At 42.6% G+C, this 24,105-nt stretch overlaps 3 protein-coding genes and 1 long non-coding RNA gene across 5 annotated transcripts; 2 read left to right on the top strand and 2 right to left on the bottom strand.

The window, feature by feature from the left end:
- Positions 1-2,350: 2,350 nt before the first annotated feature.
- On the top strand, positions 2,351-5,394 carry cbx8b (chromobox homolog 8b). Of its 2 annotated transcripts, none has more exons than XM_049720145.2 (5): positions 2,351-2,539; positions 2,649-2,692; positions 2,911-2,976; positions 3,051-3,144; positions 4,053-5,394. In XM_049720145.2, the coding sequence occupies exons 1-5, from the start codon at positions 2,471-2,473 to the stop codon at positions 4,866-4,868; spliced, it is 1,089 nt and encodes a 362-aa protein (XP_049576102.1). In that variant the 5' UTR covers positions 2,351-2,470; the 3' UTR covers positions 4,869-5,394. The 2 variants fall into 2 exon arrangements, with proteins under 2 accessions (XP_049576102.1, XP_049576104.1); XM_049720147.2 differs by having other exon boundaries at positions 2,353-2,539; positions 3,078-3,144.
- Positions 5,395-6,789: 1,395 nt separating this feature from the next.
- c5h17orf67 (chromosome 5 C17orf67 homolog) lies at positions 6,790-9,026 on the bottom strand. Its single transcript, XM_049720167.2, has 3 exons — positions 8,884-9,026; positions 7,891-7,991; positions 6,790-6,924 (listed from the first exon to the last, which is right to left on the bottom strand). The coding sequence occupies exons 1-3, from the start codon at positions 8,933-8,935 to the stop codon at positions 6,808-6,810; spliced, it is 270 nt and encodes an 89-aa protein (XP_049576124.1). The 5' UTR covers positions 8,936-9,026; the 3' UTR covers positions 6,790-6,807.
- A 738-nt stretch (positions 9,027-9,764) lies between these two features.
- dgke (diacylglycerol kinase, epsilon) lies at positions 9,765-17,117 on the top strand. Its single transcript, XM_049720134.2, has 11 exons — positions 9,765-10,433; positions 11,745-11,904; positions 11,968-12,087; positions 13,306-13,449; positions 13,588-13,745; positions 14,076-14,124; positions 14,937-15,050; positions 15,166-15,237; positions 15,707-15,834; positions 15,944-16,055; positions 16,451-17,117. The coding sequence occupies exons 1-11, from the start codon at positions 10,015-10,017 to the stop codon at positions 16,673-16,675; spliced, it is 1,701 nt and encodes a 566-aa protein (XP_049576091.1). The 5' UTR covers positions 9,765-10,014; the 3' UTR covers positions 16,676-17,117.
- LOC125968780 (uncharacterized) lies at positions 14,821-15,258 on the bottom strand. Its single transcript, XR_007481371.1, has 2 exons — positions 15,136-15,258; positions 14,821-15,076 (listed from the first exon to the last, which is right to left on the bottom strand). It is a non-coding gene; the product is annotated as an uncharacterized lncRNA (long non-coding RNA).
- Positions 17,118-24,105: the final 6,988 nt, after the last annotated feature.

The raw sequence follows: 24,105 nt of genomic DNA, 5'->3' as shown, positions 1-24,105 counted from the left end.
TGCATGCTACGTGCAGCGCGACTGACTGCTCTGTTGCTTCTTTTAAACAATCAACCCAGTCATTTTTCAATTCTAATGTTCCATCAAAATACGATGGCTACTGCATAATAAATATTTGTTCCCATTGCATAGTCACAAAGACAGACAGACACAGCAATGAATGCGTGTAACAATGATTGCGGTCTGGTTAATTTTAGATTATGTCGGCAATCAGTATTTACTATGAGATTTTAAGTCCTATATGGCCTACAGTAGCCTGCACATAGGTGAAATGATGACTATAGCAGACTAGTCTCCATCGAAATAACGGCTTGTGAATATTTGGCATCATTGCAGGGCCCGTGTCAATACAATGAAACCCATGATGTTGTCTGTGTCCATTTTGTTATGAAGTTTCCCTTATTCATTCATAGTCACTCATTGTTTGTCTGAATATATCGCCGCAAATAAATAAATAAAGCTGACTTTGACTTTGAAATTTCTGTACGTTAATATTTATTCATTGTGCATACACGTGTTATCTAAAAACTCAGTTCAAGTTGCAGCGACTCTTAATTTTTATTCATCCAACCTAAACTGCGCCTGTCATTCCCCCCCTCGCTTAAGGGGCTTGAAAAAAAAAAATGTATCAGCAATGCGCCAGGACGCAGATACTCTGCGGAAACCAAAATCATCAATTGCGTCTCATATTGAATGAATCAAAACATGAAATATGGTTGGCATAATTTGTTTCCACAAAGCTTATTGGAGTATTTAGTGAACCAATATTTCACGTATTTTTATAACCCAGTGGATTTTGGAATATAGTATTTGTTTAAGAGCCCAAATAGAATGCGAAAACATTTTTTTTTAATCCTATGTTCACTTCGTACTCCAATCGAAATTAAATTCTGAATATGTACAGTATGGTGTAATTTCCATGGTTTACAGCGGGTCATTGTTTGAAAAAAAATCATTTGGGCCTAAATCTTATGTGTGTCCCCTCTTGCCCAAAACAATCATCATTGTATTTTAAAATCGTTTACTTCTTATAATACTTAAAACAACAGTAACAACGGCAACAACTCCAAATTAATCAGTGATTGACAACATTAATCCAGCCATTCAATCTATTCCACTTGTTTTCATGAGAGTTTAAATTATTGTTACGACCGTTTATATTTAATAAATAAACGATATATAATAATAAATAACGGTAACAAGGATATTTATTTTATTATCATTATTATACAATTTATTATTGTTACTTTTTACAATTAATTTTATATACTTTACTTTTTGAACAACATTTAAATTGATTTTTTTATTAAAAAAATAGATGTTTTGTGACGAAATTGGGGGCGGCTTCAATGGGTGCGTTATTGGCATTTTTTTTTTTTTTTTGTGGTATTTATGTAATGTAATGACATCAGACGTGAAGCAAAGAAATAATCTGCTGTTCATTTGCTTTTTCCTGGGGGGTTTTAGTTGAGTAATCTCAGTAGGCTATACAAATCGACATGACGTATGAGCATGATTTAAAATAGCCAAGTTCACATTTGTGTCATCGTTCTGCAGGCGATAAAAATACATAACTGTCGGCTCAAGATACCGTTTATATGTTTACCACTCAAGCAAGACACATTTTTGATGAAACATTTTACTTCATTCAACGTTATTCATCTGTGCTGTTGACACAATTAAAGCAATATATAAATATCCATTTTGCAGTTTAATCCTCACGAGGGTCGCCGACGTCCTGGAGTATATGCTATATTATCAAAATTACGTATTCATAAGATACCGTGAGGTTTTGATTGTCATTCAGAAACAAAACGGATTTGTTTTAGATTATTAGTATACAACAAACGAATTCAGGCGAGTTTAACAATTCTGAGCAGGATGGAAATGCTGTTATTTATGAAAACAATGTTTTACAATAGTAAAATATCGTTTGTTTCATACGAATATGATGGATTGGATGAACGAAAATAGACGTATCAGAATAGAATAGAATAGAATAGAATAGAATACTTTTAATGTTGTTGTACGGAACAGATTTAGGCGTTCTCTCGATGCTGTGTGCGTAAGATGTCATTATTTGCCTAAAGTTAATTTCTTCACATCATTACCACAGTGACAAGCATAGAAAGGACTGTTTTAAATAATAAAAATTTTAAAAATGTTCAAAATATTGCAATTTGAAGTAATGAGGCAAAGTAGTGGCGCTCTCGCGGACATACTGAGCTCCTCCCCACACTTAGCAACCCGAACACGTAGCAACGGCTGGACCAATGGGCGTCCTCGTAGTGGGTCCGCCGACTGCGGTTTCTTAGCAACAGTGTAAAAAAATGCGCTGACGTTCATTCTCTGCTCGATATTATTATGGTCTGTCGGGAATTTAGAGTGGCAGAGGGACCGGAGGAAAAAAAATAAAAAGGTCTGCCTCGCTAACGCTAGCAAGCTAACGGTAGGTTGCACTGGAGTCAACATGGAGCTGTCTGCCGTCGGGGAGAGGGTGTTCGCCGCCGAGTCTATCATCAAACGCAGGATAAGGAAGGTAAGCACTCCCCTGTCTCACTAAATGTGATTTTTCTAAAAGCTGTTTTGTAATAATGCTGTTTCCATGCAAGCTAAGTCACGCCTGCTGTATTTCTGACGGCGTGTAGGGTCGTCTCGAGTATCTTGTGAAATGGAAGGGCTGGTCTCCTAAGTAAGTCTCGCTGTATTCTGTTTGTGAGGCGCATGTTGTGTCAATGTTGCTGTAGCTGTCGTTAGCTCTCCACGGCTAGCACGATTAAAGCTCGATGGGGGAAGCGGAGCTCGCGGGGCTAACGCGAAGATGAGACCCACCACGCCGTGTCTGCCCGAGCCTTCGCTTCCTCTACCCAAATAAGCCGTCGTTTTGTGTTGTTAAATTCTTCCTAATAGATACAGCACATGGGAACCTGAAGAAAATATTCTGGACTCCCGCCTGTTTGTGGCTTTCGAGCAGAGGTACGTTTGACGTTACGTGGTAGGACCTTATCATGTCGTCACGTGTTTTTTGATCGACTGACACTTCAAAGTAGCGTCTCGTATTGCTGGGTTCCGAACAGGGAGCGAGAGAGGGAACTCTTCGGGCCCAAGAAAAGAGGACCGAAACCCAAGACCTTTCTTCTCAAAGTAAGGATTGTAAACGCTTTCGTTTCGCGTGTACTTTGCCGGGCTGCGCTAATGAGATGTCGTCACGTTAACTGCATTTGCTTCGCATGATCGTAATTATGCATATTCAAATTAGCGGCTTCTCGGAGAAGGCAGTGCTTTCCAACTTTTATCAACACATATTACAAGAGAAAATTCTTACTGCAAGGAAAATGTCACAAAACACGTACACGCAAGTAATGATGGCCTCACATGTTTCTTAGAAGAGCAGTTAATTGTCTCTCCGTGTCGCTGGCATAGATAGAGGAACAAACATGCATTATTAATAAATATAAATAAATCATTTCCAAACCAATGCGGTGAACGTGTGTAGTATTGGGCAAGACTAGGGAACACGGCCAATAAATTCTGCTCGAGTTTGGTAATAATAAAGGTTTCAACAACTTAAAAAATGTCTTAAAGGGCCTACAATCAAATGTTTTAGTGTCATAACCCACAAGTATTTTTTTAAATTAAAAAGTAGCTAATTGTCCTCAAGTTTATCTTGATCTAAATGACAGCATGTGTCCATGACCAGAGTGTTGTTAAACAGGGTCAGTGGAAGTTCAGAGGTGAAAACAAGGTCCAGGATGGAACGTGGTCCTGTAATTGTCCATTTTACAGCAGTGTCACCCGTTTATTACATTGTTAAAGTTTGGCTTCTCTGTACTGCAGATGAAGTCCTTTTAAGATGCCTTTTTGTCAGCGTTACTCCACTGTAACAAAACATTTGGGTGGGAAAAATTTTCATTTACATTGACAAAATAGTAAGTTTTGAAATTGTCCACAAATGTAAGAAACAGTGAATAAACTCTATCCATAAACATTTAAGAATATGTGTGTGTATGTGTGTGAGTGAATCCCCTCTAATGTGTGTTATTTTCAAACAGGCCCAAGCCACCAAGTCTTATGAGTTTAGAAATGAGGCAATGCGAGGGATGCGCTTCAGCTACCCCACACCAGAGCCCGTTGTCACCCTCAGGGCCAGAGAAGGCCTGAGAGCTGTGGTTCCCACACTTTTCCCACCCAGCACTGTTAACCGAGGAGAAAGCGTATTTGTTAGACCACCAGATGTGGCCCATGAGCAACAAGCAAATTCTGAAAGGCTGTTGCATATACCCAAAAAAAGAGGGCCGAAGCCAAAGCTCCGTTTTCAGGACAGCGTCTCTGCAGTCTCCGAGCCAGATGAGAGGAGAAGCGATGAGTTGGCCAGCCATAGACCTCAAAAACTGTTGAAGCTGCAGAGTGGCGAAGACGTTAGACTGCTCAAAGTTCCCCATCACAGATACCCCGAGAACCACAGTCACGGCCATAAACGCCATCGCCACCACCACCGTCACCACCATCAGCAGCAGCACCGCCACCACCATAATTTACAAAACCAGCCAATGACAGCTGCAGGATCCTATCAGCACCTTTACACTGACAGCGACCTGTCTTCGCACAGGAACGCACACAGGACTACAAACAGTTCAGGCCACGCCAAGCACCAGATTGGCTCCACCCAATTCCTGCCCATGGAAAAGCCTTACTTTTTGGACAAGCCGTCCCCAACCCGAGTGGACGTCAATTTGGACGAGGTGACGTGGCGGCCGTCTCTGTGCAATGTGGAAAAGGTCCTGGTGACTGATGTGACCGCCAACTTTCTGACTGTCACCATCAAGGAGAGCAGCACTTCAAACGGCTTTTTTAAAGACAAGAGATGAAGTGGACACATCGCACCCCAATGGCGTGTAAAAGAAAAGGCCATTAAAGAGAACACATGTACATAAACAGCTGGTTAAACTGACCAAAATGAAATGAAGTCTGCTTCCCGTTATGCACTGGTTACATGCATGTATCTTTATAAAATGTGTACATTTATTTGACTAATAACCTGGGAGTTATTGTTGAGAGTTGTTCCTTTTTAAATCCAATCTTTGGGTTGCAATATTTGGCTTTAATTTAGAAGGATTAGACGAAAGCTTCAAATCAATTTATTGAGTTCTTTTGAAACTGTTATTAAGCACTTTGTGTTAAAGTATTATGTTTGTGTTATTAAGTCCAATTTTGTCCCAATTGTTCAACATTTCAAAATGTAAAAAGATCTCTAGGTTATGCACAGGCCTAACTACATAAAAAAAAAAAAAAAAAAACTAACAGCATATTTTATTATTGTAATATAAAGCAGCAACCTTGGAAATGGTTAGAAAACACTTGGTGTCTTTGTTTTAAATAAAAAAAAATTAAAAATCTGTGTCCTTTTAAATGCAAAACGTAACAACAGGCGATGTCATGCAATCTGTTACATCTCATGGTCACTTTCTGAAATATGAAAAGACAATTGTTTAAAAAAAAATGCATCCAGTTATTCTGTGAATGAGAATTTCTTTCTTCCACTACAATAGATGGCCACATACGACGTACCAAAAAAACAATTCCTAGGGGCCTATTTTTCTGTCACAACCAGTAGCACCGCTACTTGAAGTGCTCTGTTATTTTAAATCTAAAAATATGAACAAATCAACTTGGCTAATTGTCATTACCTATGGCGTAATTTACGACATAGGTAAACATTGAGCGGACAGAAGCGCATTCCCCCGTACACAGGCCGTTTCTTTGCAAAAGTAATTTCAGCATGTGCATCGGGGCGCGCGCTTTTACCCCTTGGTCAACGATTGTTCATGACACGTTTAAGAATTTATTAGGACTAATTCATACGAAATGAATAAAACAAAACATTTCAAAACAAAATTATACTACCGCATCACTGCAGCATTATTATTTTTTAATTATTCAATCGTGATTGTTATATTTTTTATTCACTCATTCCACACACCATATTACGATATGGGATACTAACTGGAAATACATATATTCTAAGAAACGAACATGCATTATTAAGACAGCCAAGATCCATTATATATTCACTATTCATTCGCTTGTATTGACGGATCCGTTTGAAGAAGTCTTTCCATTTCGTTTAACCGAGGCGCCGCCGCTTTTCTCTGCGGAGACAAGAGAATTCAAACATCAACAATTCATCCAGTTCAGTGAAATTTGAATTTATGACTTTTTTTTTTTCATCAGCAAGTCATTCCCTCTCGTGATTTATTATTGCATGCCGGTCTCAAACCGCTTGCTTTAGGCAGAAATGTATTTATTTTTCAGGGAGTGTTTTCTAAACCTGGAAAGAGTTAAAATAATAAGAAAAAATATACAATTTTTAAATAGTTCACCATTATTTTGTGTAAGGGCCACCACAAGCCTTGTGGCTAACATGTTTCTTATTGGGAAATTGAGTGATTACCGGAATTCCAGCTGACGCTATAAAATATATATAATAATAAATAAAATAAAACATGAGCCTTCGTTTTCTATTGTGAACGTCTTTGAGAAGCGGCGGTTCTGAAAGAAGGGAGAAAAATTATCGTATCATATTTTACTCTAAACCACCTTTTGGGGGCGCTTTATTCATATAGGAGAGAACTGAGAGAACTGTTTTTAACGTGTTTTTTTTAACACTTAAATTTTGTTATGTTAGTTGAATTTAGATCACTCTTTGATTGCACTTTTGTCAATGTTTTTTTTTTTTTATATACGGTGGTGTTTGTGTTAAATATGACACAGGTGCAGACTTCTGGCGACCTTTATGTTCATGGATCATCAGACAGGGTAGCCATAGTTCCTGTCACAGCGTGGGTAGCAGTGAGGGTTGAGCCAGTGCTCCATGTTGGTCTCCTGCGCTCTCTGGTCCAGAGCTTGCATGTGAAGCATGTGCTCCTGATGTAGACAGATTGACAAATGGTGGTGCAGGTGCATGGCAAAAACAAGTGAAGCAAATAAATTATTACAAGAGGAAATGAATAAGTAGCATTTATATGTGGTGTCTAACAGCAGCAATTATACTGATGCATGCATGGTAAAACAAGCAGGAAGTCATGATGAAACAAAAACCTGTGAAATCTTCTCTTATATGGTGGTGACAAATCAGATTAAAAGTAAAAATTAGTCAAGGCCCAAAACATCATTGGACTTGCTCCCAAGCTTTGATAGCTGGTTGTACAAATTAAAGCACACAATTAGGATGATGTCAGATAAATAGGTTGCCTTCATTTTCAGGAGGCCATTGTCCAATGCCTTAGCTCTATTAAACAGGGTGAATATGTTTCATGTACCAAAAACAAAAAATAAAAGCAGAAAAAACACAGCAAGCAGAAAATGAAAGCTGAGCTCCTGGGTACATTATCTCCAGAGGAACGCTTAGGATTTCCGCACACGTGTGTATTTCAAGCACCATTGGCTGCAAGGAATTTTCTTCCAGACCCACAATTATTATCATCTACTGACAGTTTAGTCATGGAATTCAAATATTTTTAACTCCCTGAAAATAGCAGAATTTGGTGGTTAAAAACAAAACACTTTCCTGAAACTTCTGAAATTAAAGCCGAGCTTATGCACTCGGATCACATAGTGAATTATTTCATTTAATGACATCTTGATGGTTTCATTCAAAGTTGCTGGTGTCAAAGGAAAAATTACGGCTCCATCATTGTTCATACTTTTTTAACTCAATCAAATGCATTACTGTGTTGATATTCCATTTAAATCATAGACTTTCAAAAATATGCATATTTGCCCATATCTTGGAAATGTATGATGTGCTTCTAAGGATTTGGGTGAGGATATTGGAAGAGAATGTCAGTTTGGTTGAATAATATCAGTTTGTGTGCGCTGAATGACCCTCACCCTCATGGGTTCATCTGGGTGGCCCGCCGTCCTTGGCCTCTCCTGTCTCTTGCTGCGCAGAAGCTGCTTAGCAAAGGTTTCCTTGATGATGGGGTTGGCATCTGAGAAGACGCACAATCAAATAAAATGTTTACTCCTGTATGGTTTTATAATAGACACAACACGAGCGCGCGCACGCACGCACGCACGCACGCACGCACAATATTTAAAACCTTTTTGCAAACGCAAGAATGTGGTACTCTGTTTTATTTTTTAAAGGCCATGAAAAAAATGTTATTTTAGGCAATACTGTTTGTGTTTTTTTGCAATCCTCCTCAGCATCGGTCCCAGAGGAGCCTCCGTTTCTAGCTAACATAACACATCACTGACGCTTTCCCCTATACTCCCCCTCTCTCTCCCTCTCACTGACCAGTCTTCTTTGGGGAAGCAGCTATTTGCTGTAGGGTAACAAAGTGCCCATTCATCCTCCTCCTCACTCCCCAAGGAGTCAGGCCCGTGCAGCACCATCCGGCTGGGCGGACTCGTTTTCTCCCAGTTGCTGTGAAAATGAGCGCAGCTCTCTGTGTCAACACACAGTCAGATCTGGCGCTGCTGCTCTCACAGCAACGTGGCAAAACGTTAACTACCTGTGAAGTCAAATATCTGCAGATATTTGCTTTTCGTCAAAATAACAAACACAGACCGTGCGTGCCCGTTATGCTAGTAATTTACACGAATTAGATTTGTATTGCAGTGCAAATTACAACAAGGTAGAGTTTCAAAGATAGAAATACAACAAATGTTTAAAATAAAGACGCTATGCAACAAAATTAATAGATTATTTTCACGTTTGTTTAAATATCCTGTATGGCGGATTAATATAATCACATATGGGATACAGACGTATTTATACACCACCATGTGCATTTACGTAAATGCACAAACGTACTGCAAATTCCGTCTATGAAGACGTGAGCCTTCGAGTCGATTTTTTTTTTTTTTGCTCGTTCCTACCTGTGTAGACGGTCAAAACCAAGCAAAGCAGGAACACCAACAGTTTCTTCATCTTCAATACCTTTTTTCAGCCCAAACTTTTTTGCTCTGAGGTCTGGACTTCAAGTCCAAAAGGAGTGAAGGGGGAAAAATCTCCTCCTCCTCTGTCGTGCCACCCACAAAACATATATATAATCACTCATATAACATATGTTAGCGCTATTATGATACAACAACGCTGTTATTTTTTTTAAAAAAATATTAATATGAGTCATATCTTCCTATATGATTCAAATAATGCACTTTACTGTACTGTATTGCGAATGACAGAAGATGAGTTGTAAACAAGATGGAATGTACTGTCGTGTAATTTGATTGTGGTCCTTTTCCCACTAGATGGCAGTGTAGACATCCAGCCAGCCAAACTGTACTTCACGTATAAACGCCTGTATTGATGTAATATTTTCGAATGACAAGACTTTGTTAAAAGTCTTTGAGGCGCAAAATGGTATTTAGAAAGCATTGGAATTCTATTCTTCCCATTTCGATTGAATTTAATGCGCAACTGTGGGTTCCGTTGCTTTGATGTTTATAATACAAAGATGTAATGCCCTAATTGTTGTCAACGATGCACACGTTCTCTGGTGAAACTTGGTCGCTTTTTATTGAACAAAAAAAAAAAAAAAAAACACACAATTTACGCCCATACGCACTGACTCTCAGTCCCGCCTTTCCAACCTCCGCGCTCCGTCTTTCTGACGCCACTCAACAGGCCCCGCCTTTAAACTCTGAATAATGAACAGACATTACCGTATGTAAAACTACTTTGTTATACATACAGTATAAAAGCGCAACAGCTTTCCATTGGCATTGCGCGAGGTGCCTATCTTGGTTCCTATTTACTCTTTGTTGCAATGACGTTGAAGCTCTTGGGCTACGTCACGTGTACTTCCGCGAATTGCTGTCGTGAATGTTTGCGCCGACGCGCTCCACTGTTCCGGTTTCACGCCGCGGCTCATCAAAATGAACCTCACCGGGAAGACGTGCGTCTTTTTCCCTCAGCCTGGTCGTATTTTAGCGAAAACGCCCCTTTCTCCAATTTGGCCTCAATCTGTTCCTTGGCGCCAGTAGTTGACTTCCAGTCCCGCGGCCATGTCCACGGAGGAGGAGTGGTCGTTGCTCTTCTGGACCTTCGTGGCTGTGATTGTCCCTGTCGTCATCACGCTGTGGTGCAGCATCCAACGCTCGAAACGGAAAACGCACATGAAGCAGTTCTTCCGCCAGAGCAGACATGGCTGGCACTACACGGACTTGTTCAGCAAGCCCACCTACTGCTGCGTGTGTTCTCAGCACATCATGCTCGGGGCCTTCTGTGATAGCTGCGGCGTGTGCGCTGACGATCAGTGCCTGCGCCGGGCGGACCGGGAGCTGCCGTGCAAAGAGATCATGGCCCCTTCCCGGGCGGACGGGGTGATGGCCCACCGATGGGTCAGGGGGAACGTACCCCTGGCCGGCTACTGTGTAGTGTGCAAGCAGCAGTGTGGAACGCAGCCCAAGCTCTGTGATCTCAGGTACAGTACGCTCCACTTCGGCATGTACAGTACAGATCGCTTTAATCAGGCTTCAAAACCAACAGTTTTAGCATTTGAGAGAGGCTTTGCTAAATCTCGGAAAAGCGAATGCTTTTACATTCAACATTACTGTGCACCCAGTGTACCAAGTAGAGTCCATAAAGTACCTATCATTTTCCTTCGAGCCAATAGAACACCTTTGGGATGAATTAGAACAAAGAATGAGACAAATGAGTCCTATGTGACCTCACTAATGCACATAGTAAGAATGGCCAACAATTCACAAAAACACTCAAGATCAATTGACTCAAACTCAGGGAAAAAGTGATCGGGACACCTCTAGCATCTCAACATGTTATTGTTTTATATGGTTTTATTCTAGCTCAGTGATCAATGATGCAATTAAATTATATTTATATAATATTTAAATACATATTTTGCCTTAATGATTTAATTTTTGAGACTCGCCATCTACATTGCCACATATACCTATTTTAAAAAAAGAAACCCTCATTGCCTGTATGATCACACAACAAAAAATAAAATGTCATCCTTCAGCTCTTTCTGAAATGTACTGACAAATCTTTACTAATGACACATCCATCCATTTTCTGTACTGCTTGTCCCCACGGGGGTCACGGGTGTGCTTTAGCCTATCCCAGCAGTCATCGGGCAGTAGGCAAGGGACACCCTGAACCGGTTGCCACCCAATCACAGGGCACACAGGGATGAACAACCACTCGCACTCACACTTGGGGACATTTTGGAGTGCTCAAAAGGCCTACTAAGAAGAAAACCCACGCAGGCATGGGGACAACATGCAAACTCCACACAGGAGGTAGAATTGAACCAGAACCCTCTGAACTGTGAGGCGAATGTGCTAACCAGTGTCCACTGAGCCACCATGATAGGAAAATGAAGCTTCAAATTTGCTTCATGAACCAGTTTTATTTTTTTATGAGAACTTGGCACTATTGGGGTAAATAAAGGGAGTAAAGAAATGGCAAGTCAGTGTACTTTAAGCCCAAGGTGAAGGAGCCAGTGCCATCTTGATGAGTAAAAAATACAACTGGTTCCTGAAGCAAAATTGAAAATTCCTTTTCCCATTCATAATCTTTACATGAAATACTTCTTGAGAACTGTCTGGTTATGCTTCAGCCCACAGTTGGATCTAACTTTTTCTAAGCAGCCAAAGCTATGCAAGCCCAGCTTCAAGATGATGCTCAATAATAAAGATAGCCTAGCCTTAATATAAAGGACGAGTGAAATTTTTGTATTCATAAACATGTCTGTTTTTTTTTTCTCGAATAGATGTGTGTGGTGTCAGACCACAATACATGACGAATGCATGGACAGCCTGGTAGATGCAACCAAATGTGACCTGGGCGAGTTCCACAACCTCATCATTCCTCCTCACTATCTCTACCAAGTGAACAAGCTGCGCCGTCGACACCCCGATGAGTACAAAAAGGTATAGATATAATCTGGCCGCAAATTAAATGTTTTAAGGTTCACTAATCTATTCTGCTTGTAGCTTGCGGCGCAATGTGGAGATGGCTGGGCACCTGTGTTGGTCTTGGCGAACACGCGTAGTGGAAACAACATGGGGGAGGCCTTGCTGGGCGAGTTTCGCAGCCTTCTCAACCCCGTGCAGGTCAGTCATCCGATATCTGTCCTTTATGGCTGCAAAATTATGGCCAGAATGAAAAGCACAATTTTAAAATCACAATTATTAATCACTTTTACTCCAAATGTTAGGGAAAGCATCTTTATTTTAACTGCACTACTCTTCCACCAGCAGTATGGAAACAGTTTTCAATGCAAAATCCCCCCCAAAAAAAGAGACACTGAAAGAGTGAATGATCATAACATCTACCCAGGAATTTTAAACTTCAGAATGCTCTTACCGCAGGGTGTGACTGCTTGGGATTTAGGCAATTTAATGAAGACTAAGCCATAATTCAGTGGTGCCCCTGGTGATTGGCTGCCTACTGGTTGAGAAAATACTTCATTCAAAAGTGGTGTGAGGAGTCCACATTTGAAATTTTGGGGGGAAGTCGTGTCATTTGGAGCAAATAGGAAAAGAACCCCCTGAACTGTTCTGGACACAAATTCAAAGGCCAGCATCTGTGATGATCTGTGGATGTATTAGTGGCCACTGCACTTGAACCATCTCTGAAGACACCGTTAATGCTGAAAGGTGTTTAGAAATTTGGGAGAAACATCCTCCCTTTGTCTCCCTTTGAAAATGTTTGGCACATTATCCATCCATCCATCCATCCATCCATCCATCCATCCATCCATCCATCCATCCATCCATCCATCCATCCATCCATCCATCCATCCATCCATCCATCCATCCATCCATCCATCCATCCATCCATCCATCCATCCATCCATCCATCCATCCATCCATCCATCCATCCATCCATCCATCCATCCATCCATCCATCCATCCATCCATCCATCCATCCATCCATCCATCCATCCATCCATCCATCCATCCATCCATCCATCCATCCATCCATCCATCCATCCATCCATCCATCCATCCATCCATCCATCCATCCATCCATCCATCCATCCATCCATCCATCCATCCATCCATCCATCCATCCATCCATCCATCCATCCATCCATCCATCCATCCATCCATCCATCCATCCATCCATCCATACTGTACATACATACATACATACATACATACATACATACATACATACATACATACATACATTTTCTGTACCGCTTTGTCCCCACGGGGGACATCCTGAACTGGTTGCCAGCCAATCGCAAAGGCACGTTGTCTATAACCCCAAAATGTTCCATGTCGGACCCCTTGTATGTTAAAGCGGTGTGTTTACCTTCTCAGGTTTTTGACCTGTCACAACTTGCACCTTCCAAGGCCCTTCAACTGTGCACCCTGCTGCCGCCTGGTTGTTTGAGGGTCTTGGTGTGTGGAGGAGATGGCACAGTGGGATGGGTGCTTGATGCCATCGACGGTATGAAACTTAAGGTGAGAGAGAATAATACCTCATTGTTAGCATTGTCTTTATATATGTAAGGTGTCAATCCCAAGACGGAATGTAGTTGAAAACTTACCATCATTTACAATCGCTTTGGTTTGGTGACATATATTTGCCTTCTCGACCAGGGTCAAGACCAATTCGTTCCAAGAGTGACCATCCTCCCTCTCGGGACAGGAAATGACCTTTCCAACACTTTGGGCTGGGGTGCGGGCTATGCTGGGGAGATCCCTGTGGAACAGGTTCTCCGCAACATCCTGGATGCCGGGGTGGTCAAAATGGACAGGTGGGGACTTTTGAGAACATCACCATGTCTTGTTTTACTATTGTTAGATGCTGGATAAAATGTAATCAGTAGTTTCCAACCACAACAAATGTGTTTGCGATTCTTCAAAATACAACTGCTAAGGCGACTATTGAAAACAAGCTGACTAGTGAGGAAAAAATGTTTGACCTAAAAGCATTGGCAGGGTTTCTATGGATGCCATTCATACAATGATTTTCTATAATCCTAATCTGCAGCTCTGACTATGATCCTCCATGCTGAACTATAAATCTGATGTAGCTATGGCATTGTGTTCATCTATGAGTTTACTGACAGCATAATCATTTTCAGATGGAAAGTGCAGGTGTCCTCTAAAGGCCTCTCTATTCGAAAACCAAAGGTAAGTTTGTAGTCATATTGTAATAGGTTTGCGTATGTTTCTTTTATGTGCGACAAAATGTCTGCTCTCCCAAAACAAACCTGTTAGCACTTTCTCAAAAGTTAGCTGCGGATTCTGGTTTCATTGATCTCGATCAGGAGTGTCAAACTCATTTTATTCGCCGGCCGCATTGTAGTCATAGCTTCTTTCGGAGGGCCATTATGAGTGTCAACCCAAATAAATGTATGAGCACCTCATATTATATAAAGTAAAAGATACAAAACCAACTGACAAATAACTCGTTTTCAAATCAGACGAGTAAAAACTTGTTAAATATTAAAAAAACCAGTTCAGGGTGTCCCCCGCCTACTGCCCGATGACGGCTGGGATAGGCTCCAGCACGCCCGCGACCCCCGTGGGGACTAAGCGGTTCAGAAAATGGATGGATGGATGGATATTAAAAGTGAATTTGTAATTCTAGTAATGACACACAAATTTGATGCACAATTTGTTTTTGTGGGTCGCATAAAATGATGTGGCGGGCCGTATCTGGCCCCTGGGCCTTGAGTTTGACACCTGTGATCTAGATGAAATTCTGTTGGCATGTCTATTGTAGAATGGGTGCCAGAGTTTTGTTAGTTTTTGTGTTTAACACAGTGTCCATATATACAAGGAGTGGCTCTTGAGCATTCTGAAGATTGTTGCTGTGCTATCAAAGCAGTTCTATCAAAGCATTTATTTAGTAAAACTTATATCAATCCAGATGCTAAGTTGTTAGCGTCTCAGAATTAAGTCATTGAAGTGTATATTTAACAGCCATTCAATTTCCTCAGGTTCTCTCCATGAACAACTACTTCTCTGTAGGTCCTGATGCTCTGATGGCGCTCAACTTCCACACGCATCGTGAGAAAACGCCCTCTTTCTTTTCCAGCCGTATCATCAACAAGGTCAGAACAGCCTCATTTGCATCCCTCTGGTTAAAAGCAAAACTTGGTTTTATATTTGAATAGCAACGACTTTACCACCACTAACCTGCTTTATTTGTCTTTCTTTCACCACCAGGCTGTGTACTTCTTATATGGCACAAAGGACTGTTTAGTGCAGGAATGCAAGGACCTGGATAAGAGGATTGAGGTACAGCAGCTTTGTTGACGCTATCAAACGTCATGGTTACCACAATTTCACCATCATAGTATATTTTCCCCACTTGTCATTGTGTCCCATGTCTGTTTGATGGAATAATAATAATGCATTTATTTTGTTAGGCGCCTTTCAAGACTCTTAAGGTCATTGAATTTTTAGCATGTACATTCTTGTGAGGCTGGGCAGCTTGAGTTCCTGTTTGCATGTTTTTGGCATACTCGAGTAGGCTTCATCTGGCTACTCTGGTTTCCTCCCACGTTCCAAAATCATGCATGTTACGTTCATTAAGGACTTTGAAGTGCCCATTGCTGTGAATCCTTGCTTACATTGGCAACCAGTCTATGGCAGGGATCACCAACCTTTTTTTCTGTCAATTATTCTTGTCACTCATCACCACTTCAGTTTTGAAAGGGTGACTGTATGTAAACAGTCATTGTGTTTATTTTTATTCCTACCACAGCTGGAACTTGATGGTGAGCGAGTCGAGTTGCCCTGCCTGGAGGGCATCATTGTTTGCAACATTGGTTACTGGGGGGGCGGCTGCAGACTCTGGGAGGGAATGGGCGACGAACCCTGCCCCCCTACACGGTAAGACAAGCGTCAGCGTATGACGCAGCTAACCGCTTTCAAGTTAGCCCTGGCTCATGTGCTGTTCAGTTCCCATAGCAACAAGCCATGTTTGCTGTCGTCACGACAGGTTAGACGACGGTTTGCTGGAGGTGATGGGTGTGTTTGGCTCCTTCCACTGTGCTCAGATCCAGGTCAAGCTGGCCAACCCAGTACGGCTGGGACAGGCCCACACTGTCAGGGTGAGACCATGTCACACACATTAGCGCCACTCTGATGTTGCATTCCTCGACCCAGACTTGTATTAATTTCTATGTACTGTATACTTATCTCACTACCCTTGGCTGTCACTGTGGTAAATCCCCCTTCCCCCACTGTAAGCAGTCGGCAAATAGAGGGGATTTTTAATCTAAAATGGTGCATCGCTACCCTCTCCTGGCAGCTTGGCTCATTACCATTGTTCACGTTGAGAAAATGGACCGGGCAAGCGCATCAGACTCGTAGCAACCTCTCTCAATGGAATAAAAAAGGATCAAACGACATTACTCGAACTTGACACCGACTGGTTTGAGTCTAATGGACAATTGAAGTCATTCTCGCCAATAGCGTGTTAAGTGGGTAATGTTTGTTTCTCCAGTTGGTCCTTAAGGGTTCCACGATGCCAATGCAAGTGGACGGCGAGCCGTGGGCGCAGGGCCCGTGCACCATCACAATTACCCATAAGACGCAGGCTCTCATGCTGTACCACAGCTCAGAGCAGACTGATGATGACGACGACGGCGAATCCAGCGCTTCCGAGACAGAAAGCACCACCCCGCAGGACTCGCCCAGGCCCCCGGGGGCAGTGTCCGCTCGAGCTTGACTTATCCCTGATAGTCGTTTATTTTTTCAGCATATTTTAAAGTCATATTTTATCAGTGGTTCTTTCCATTTTCAATTGCCAATCGAAAAAAAAAAAACGTTCTTAATTGTTTGCCTGGTTAAATAAAAAATTAAATAACGGGTCAGTGTGAAGTGGCAAACGATTGACACCTTGTCAGTGATTGGCTGTTCTCCCTCGGGTGTGATACTCCCCGCCTCCAAATTAATTTCATTAATTCAACTCTAAAATCGAATCATGAAAATATGTACATTTTTGTGTTGTTACTTTAAAAATTTATTTTCAATTGCCAAATCAATTTGGAAAGAACAAATTGTACTTTATTTTATCTGCTTCGAAAAGCTTGAGTTTTGGTACTTTGACTTCATCCCTTCTGACGGCAAAGTCGGGTGAGGGTGAACGTGAAACAGATGGCTGTAATACTTGCACACATATTATTGCCTACCAAATTGTTTTGATTTTATGTTCTTTTATTGTAGACATGTTGCTATTTTACGTTCACGCATATTCAAGCGCACTTAACCCCCCCAAGCTGCAGGCAGTGTTGGTTTCCATACAGTTTTAAAGTACTAAAATCACAAATGAAGCAATTCAGAGTAATCGGATGCAGGGAATGTCTGTATCCTCAGTATTTGTCATGCACTAAACTTTTTTTTTTGTTATGCTGGAAAACAATCATTGTATGCTGTGCCAAACAGCTCAAAAATTAATTGGAAGTTTAATTCCTCCGCCATTAGCTTGATAAGGAAGACTGAACTCACAGATAGTTTGAATAGCTGCTTGGAATATCTTTGCTTTTATGCATCATTTTCCACAAGTCAACGCTGGTATAATTGTCACATGACACTGGGCTAGCAGGTAATTTGAATTTATATAGCGCTTTTCCCAAGGACCTTTGATTCAGTTACATTTTATGGACAAGTGTATTTCCAAGAGGTTCCTGCAGAACAGTATGCAAACAAGCGTTGCACATCTATTTTGTTGCAGTGTTATTTGTCCTGCTGCTGCTGCCATATTTTAAATGGTAGTCTTTACTTAATAGTCAATGCCTGTTTCAGGAATGTCCACATCATAGGCTCTGAATAGTTTCATTCTATTTTTTTGAATTGCTTAATGCCCACTTGTATAAGACCATGTACTTTGACTTAGCTGCCTGTATTTATCAGTGTTCTTTGTGTTCTGTCCCATTGATTTTTACTGACTTTGTGGTCGTGGCAGGTGTTTAGCCATGCTTGCATCAGGGCTCTTGTTTTTATGTCTTTATTTCAAGAATGCAAACCAACAAAACACGCTGATAGAAATATGGATCAGTCAGATTGCAATGACACAGCGACAAATGAATTGACAACATTATTCATTGAGTTCTTTGTCTAATGGCACCAAAGCTTAGACGTTCAGTGATTTGAACAATGATAAAAATGGACAACACATGGCTTGCTAGCATGGCTAAAGACTTTTTTTGTGAAGATCTCTTGAATGTATTAATGCGATTGTACTAGTTACTCTGAATATTTTCACTCACAACTCAGTTTTGTACATGGCCTGCTGTCCAATTTTGAAGCAGTATTTGTATAACATGTTTTTAGAGAAATGTCATATTGTGTGTCAAATTTGCTCCTAGCTGACCAGATAAACACTGGATTTTTCCCTTTAAAGTATGTATTCCCACCTTTTCTCTGCAAAAAGTTATATTAATAGATCCAGTATTTACAGCTGTTCATTTTCTTTGTTTAATATCTATTTAAATGTCAACATTGTGTATGATTCTGTTATGATTTGACTGTCATGCTCAAGAAAAAAAAAAGCCATTTTTGCCTCTGCAAAGCTAAACCGAAATGAGAAAGCATAGTGATAGCGTTGCTTGTGAATGGAAGCTTTTAATTTGGGTGTTAGGGAGTCTGAATTTGTTACTTTGGATGTTATTGTTTGATGAAATTGAATGTAAAGATAGGTGATGTTTATGGATGTAATTCCCCCCCCCCCCCCCAAATATTTTCACATTAAAATGTGATTGTTCTCACTTACTGTGATTTGCAGCTATTTGCAAGGCCCTCTGCAAATAAACACTTATGACCACAGCTACTTTCACCCCATTCAAGAATTGTTATTCGCCATGCCAAACAAGGAATTTGACTTCGGTACATCACAGCCTCTTTTCAACATTTAGGTGACTAACAACACTCAGGACGTGTGAAAAATGGCAAACTTTCTCAAACATCCCCTGATCTTAAACTCCCAGGATGGCAAGGAAAAAGTCAAAACTCCAACTAGGGGAAATGAGAAACCTTGAGAAGAGACCACAGATGGGAGGATCCCTCTTCCAGGATGACCAGGCTGCAATGGATGCCCCTGAAGTGAGCAGTGATTCCAGTGAAAAGGGAGTTGCAGTAATCGAGCCGGGATGAGATGAAGGCGTGGATGAGGGATTCAGCGGCAGGGAGAGAGAGGCAGTGCCGGATTTTAGCAATGCGTCGGAGGTGGAAGTAGGAGGTCTTGACAACTGAGCTAACGTGAGGGTGAAAGGACAGTGTGGGGTCAAAAATAACGCCAAGGTTGCGTGCCAGGGGGGAGGGAGTGATGTTTGTGGAGTCGATGGTGAGTGTGATGGATCCAGTTTTATTAAGGGAGGATTTGGTGCCTATGAGGAGGAGCTCTGTTTTATCACTGTTGAGTTTGAGAAAGTTGTGGGACAGCCATGTTTTTATTGTAGAGATGCAGGTTTTAAAGTGGGTGAGGGAAGGGTTATGGGTTGGTGTGGTGCGTATATAGATCTGGGTGTCATCCGCATAGCAGTGAAAGTCCAGATTAAATTTGCGGATGACATTACCAAGAGGAAAGAGGTAACAGATGAATAGGAGGGGGCCAAGAACTGAGCCTTGGGGGACCCCTTGTGTAACGGTAGAGGATGGATGTGTGACCGGAGAGAGAAATTAACTGGTTTCTGTTGGTCAGATAGGAGGTGAGCCAGTCGAGTGCAGTGCCCTCAACACCTAGTTGGTGCAGCCTTTGGAGGAGGATGGAATGGTTCACAGTGTCAAAGGCTGCGCTAAGGTCAAGTAGTAGTAGGATGTTGAGGGCACCAGAGTCAGCGGAAAGGAGGAGATCATTGGGGACTTTAACAAGAGCTGTTTCAGTGCTGTGAAGTGGACGGCATCCGGACTGGAAGGGTTCATAGAGGTTGTTGGATTGGAGATGGGTGTGGAGTTGGGTGGAGACTATGCGTTCAAGGATTTTGGAAAAGCATGAAAGGTTGGAGATGGGACGGTAGTTGGAGAGGTTGAGTAGGTCCAAGGTGGGCTTTTTGAGGACGGGGGTGATGGCTGCAAGCTTATAGACAGTGGGCAAGTGGCCGAGGGATAGAGACTGATTAAAAAGGGTGGTGAGGTAAGGGAGGAGGACAGGGAGGCAGGCCTTAGTTAAGGTCGTTGGAAGGGGGCCGAGAGAGGAGGTGGTTGTCTTGGATGCGGTGATGATGTCTAGGATGGTGGAGGAGTCGACAAGGGAGAAGGCAGTGAGAGAGGGGAAGGGCGGAAGATCGGGAAGGGGGGCAGGAGAGGAGAGGAGGTGGTGGAGGAGGAGTTGTTGATGGTGACGGTCAGAGAACTGTTGATTTGGGCAATTTTGTTGTTAAAGCTGGCAAGGAAGGAGTTACAGAGGGCGGGTGAGGAGGGTGGCTTGGTGGCCGGTGGCTGGAGCAATTTGTTGACGGTGGAGAACAGTATGCGGGGGTTTCGGTTGGTGTTATTCATGAGAGATGAGAAGTAAGCAGATTTGGCAGCAAGAAGAGCATCACGATAGGAGGAGATGTGTTGTTTAAAGGTTTCAGCATGAACGGTGAGGCGGGTTCTTTTGTAGAGGCGTTCGAGTTGACGGCCAGTTTGTTTCATGGAGCGGAGTTGCGGGGTGTACCAAGGGGCAGAGTTAGTGAATGTAACAGAGGAAGTTTTCCAGGGGGCTAGGGAGTCAAAGGAGTCGGAAAGGATGTTGTTGAGCATGGTGGCAAGGTTATCAGGGAAGGAAGAAGTGAGGTCGGAGGGAAGGGCAGAGGATAAGAGCTGGCAAAGCGTGTTCGGGTTTACAGTCTTGATGTTGCGGTAGGAGATGGTGCGCTTTGTGGAATTATGAGGCGAGGGTAGAGGGGCGGAGAAGAGGATGCAGAGATGATCAGACAGTGGAAAGGTGAGAGGACGGGAGTTGGATGTGAGTGGAAAGGAGGAGCATACAACATCCAGGGTGTGGCCTTTGGTGTGGGTGGGGAAGTTGATGTGCTGGGTGAGATGAAAGCAGTCCAGAAGGGAGATGAAGTCAGATGTCAGTGGAGCAGTTGGCTGGTCGATGTGGATATTGAAGTCACCGATGAGCAGGAGGTGATAGGAGACTGAGGATACAATGGTGAGGAGTTCAGAGAGTTCAGAAAGACGGATGTGACTTTGGGGGCGGTAGATAAGAACAGCAGTAGTGGAGTTGGGGAGGGAAAAAGCGAGATATTCAAAGGATGAAATCGATGGGAGGTTCAGGTGCAATTCAGTGATGTGTAGGGACTGCTTGTGGAGGACAGCAATACCACCTCCTCGCCCAGAGAGGCGGGGTTTGGCAATGTAGCTGTAGTTGGATGGAGTGGCTTGGTTGAGAGAAAAAAAGTCCAGGGGCTGTTGCCATGTTTCACAGAAGAGGAGCAGATCCAAGTTATTGTCCAAAAGTAGTTCAAAAATAACTGGTGATTTGTTGGAGAGGGAGCGACAGTTCAGCAGCGCGAGGGAAATGGATGAAGGAGCGGGGGTGGGGGAGTGGAGATTGTTGAGGTTGACAGTACGGGAGGTGGGGGTGATGGGGGGGCGCGAGGTAGTCCAGAAAGAAGGGATAGGTGCGCCATAAGGGAAATGTCTGTGGATGTAGCGGCGACGGCGGAGGATCCCAGCCTTGCTGGCAGCTGAGGCAGCAGCGGCAGGGAGACGTTGATTATTGTTGAGATGATGAAGATCAGCAGCAGTGTAGACAATTGTGCGAGAAGTTGGTGGAATGGAAGCCCGAAGTAATAGAAGTGATAGTTCATGGAGGAGATGAGACGTGACAGCAGCTGGGAATAATCCAGATCAAATCCTAGAAGTGGCTAGCAGCTGGTTAGCTAGAAGTTGATGGGCAGTGAAATGCATGGAAGCAGCAGTGGACCAAGTTGTGATGTTGGTGGAGTGGCTGGTGATGTTAGTCAATCCCGACTGTACCCGTGCAAACGGCAAGCCCCAGTGCGTCATGGCGGCACACAGCTGAACCACAACCGGCGAGCTCGCAGCGAGCGGGTGCTCCCCCCGAGGACGCCGCCTGAGTGGCCAGAAAGTTGGATTGAGGCTGTTTGCCAAACCAAGAGCGAGCAGCTACAGGATTAGAGCCGGGAGGTAGGAGGGTCCAGTGGTGGGTTGACTAGCTGGCTAGCGTAGCTCGTAATCAGAGGGAGCGGGAACAGAGAGGTGCAAGCGGAGCTTCCAGAGATACACAGTGGGCAGGTGAAAAGACAAAAATTAGAAGGAAAAACAAAGAGAAAATGGGCACACTTAAAACAAGAAACACAAAAACAGATAGGGGACAAACAAATAGCGGTCACGGTTCGGGATCGAAGCGGCAGTCAACAATCCTGACGCCAGCGTTGCTCTAACCCAATAATGGCGGAACTCAGAGATGTGGCAGAAAGTCACACTTTTAGAAAGAAGAGGAAACCGACTGTTGTCCTTGTGGCGAGTGACGTGAATATATTGTTTTATAGGTGGTATAAAGTAACAAGCGGACATGACGTTCATTTGTGTCATGTCTGTGCCTCACCGTTTGAATCGAGTTATTCAAATACGATAGTAACACAAATCGTTCTGGCACTTGAGTTATATTCTCATACACACACATATTATCATTGCAATAAGTACAGTTACTAGAATTTTACAGACTTGCTGGCGCCAATTTAGAGGACACATTTGGTGGTAATTACAATGACCTTAATAAAAGTTTTGGGTCTGTCGAGAGGCAATCACAGTGAACTGTACATGCGCAGTAGACAGTGACAAGTTTGGCTGCGCATACACAAACCCGGCGCCAAAGTTAACAAGCTAATCGACGCAATACGCATCAATACAAGCACTCGTTTTTTTTCTACTAAAGAAAGTTTATGACCATCAAAAATGAGTGGAATTGCTGGACCAAGTAAGAAGCCAAACCGTATCATTTTCGTACAAAGGAAGTTGTGCTTTACCTTATTGACTGGGTGGACATTCCCTTTAGCACAGCTCCATCTAGTGGACGCATGATGCAACCCTAGTCAACCCCAGTCTGATGCAGTAGCTTTGATTCTGTGTGTTAGATAAATTGTATATATGTTATCATGCGTTCCCTAATGAGTACTTATTAATAAAATTATTGCACAAAATGCTTGCTGTTTCGCCTTGCAGACGTCCACCAGTCCACAACAAGTCATACGATGCTGTCTGGAGCTTCCTGACCTTCTACATCTCTGGGAATCCAAGAAAGCTGTTGATAGCTCAAACTATTTTGTTGATGTCTGCAAATGGCATTTCGTCTATGCACTCTTTTCTCATGGTGTCTTGTCTGTGACTTCTTTTTTCACATAGCATTTTGTCCTTGCACGCTTCATGTTTCTCATGGCATCCTGTCTGCAACTTCTTGTTTCACATAGAATCTCGTTTCTTCTCTCATGAGACAAAGCCCACGCTTCCTCCCACCTCAGGGGCTAGTCTCACATTGTGGGTAGCGCATTCCTAAATAAAAAGAGTGAGGAGTGTAAACAGACTTTTAGTGTATTCGGATTGCTGTAAGTCTGGATGCACTCCTCGCGAGAAAAGACTCAATATTCTGCCTCACTGGTTTTGTCTGCTGATCCTTTTGCTGATTTTGAACCTGACACTATGCGTCTTTTAATCCGGTGCACCTTATCTATGAAAACATTTCTAAAATAATAAATTCAATGATGGTGCGCCTTATAATCCAGTACGCCCTGTAGTGTGAGAAATACTCTGTCAAAAAAGTCTGTCAGAAAAGTCCTTTTCCACCCACACCCAGCCTTGCCTGGCGACTCCTGGATGGCCGCCGGGACAGACCTGCACCTTCTCGGAAAATACACAACATACTTAAACAGTGTATTCAGAATGCCTAAGAAATTTTGACCTGCGTGTAAACGTAGTCATTGGTTAGTCTTGCCCTATCCACAAGGAATCTTTGTGGTCTTGCCCTATCCACAAGGAATCTTTGTAGTCCTGGAAGTACAGCTTCCTCATCCAAGCGAACGTTACTTAAATACACTGATTTCTCTGTGGCGTTTCCACATTATTTTCTGTCGTTACGGCAAAAATATCAGCGTGTATGCAGATAAGTATCCAAGCGTATGAGTCCATATGTCCACACTGAGAATCACG

Source organism: Syngnathus scovelli, chromosome 5, assembly GCF_024217435.2.
Source record: "Syngnathus scovelli strain Florida chromosome 5, RoL_Ssco_1.2, whole genome shotgun sequence".
Lineage (NCBI taxonomy): Eukaryota > Metazoa > Chordata > Actinopteri > Syngnathiformes > Syngnathidae > Syngnathus > Syngnathus scovelli.
Note: the sequence above shows the minus strand (reverse complement) of the source record. Positions and strands in the feature narration are given on the sequence as shown.

Bases quoted from the DNA above. Each gene is read 5' to 3' on its own strand.
- cbx8b (XM_049720145.2), top strand. From the start codon at position 2,471: ATGGAGCTGTCTGCCGTCGGGGAGAGGGTGTTCGCCGCCGAGTCTATC. The intron at 2,977-3,050 runs GTACGTTTGACG...ACTTCAAAGTAG, and splicing joins TTTGTGGCTTTCGAGCAGAG to CGTCTCGTATTGCTGGGTTC. The intron at 3,145-4,052 runs GTAAGGATTGTA...ATTTTCAAACAG, and splicing joins CCAAGACCTTTCTTCTCAAA to GCCCAAGCCACCAAGTCTTA.
- c5h17orf67 (XM_049720167.2), bottom strand. From the start codon at position 8,935: ATGAAGAAACTGTTGGTGTTCCTGCTTTGCTTGGTTTTGACCGTCTAC. The intron at 7,992-8,883 runs GTAGGAACGAGC...GCGTCTTCTCAG, and splicing joins GGTTTTGACCGTCTACACAG to ATGCCAACCCCATCATCAAG. The intron at 6,925-7,890 runs GTGAGGGTCATT...TGTCTACATCAG, and splicing joins ACCCAGATGAACCCATGAGG to GAGCACATGCTTCACATGCA.
- dgke (XM_049720134.2), top strand. From the start codon at position 10,015: ATGTCCACGGAGGAGGAGTGGTCGTTGCTCTTCTGGACCTTCGTGGCT. The intron at 15,835-15,943 runs GTAAGACAAGCG...TCGTCACGACAG, and splicing joins GAACCCTGCCCCCCTACACG to GTTAGACGACGGTTTGCTGG. The intron at 16,056-16,450 runs GTGAGACCATGT...TTGTTTCTCCAG, and splicing joins GACAGGCCCACACTGTCAGG to TTGGTCCTTAAGGGTTCCAC.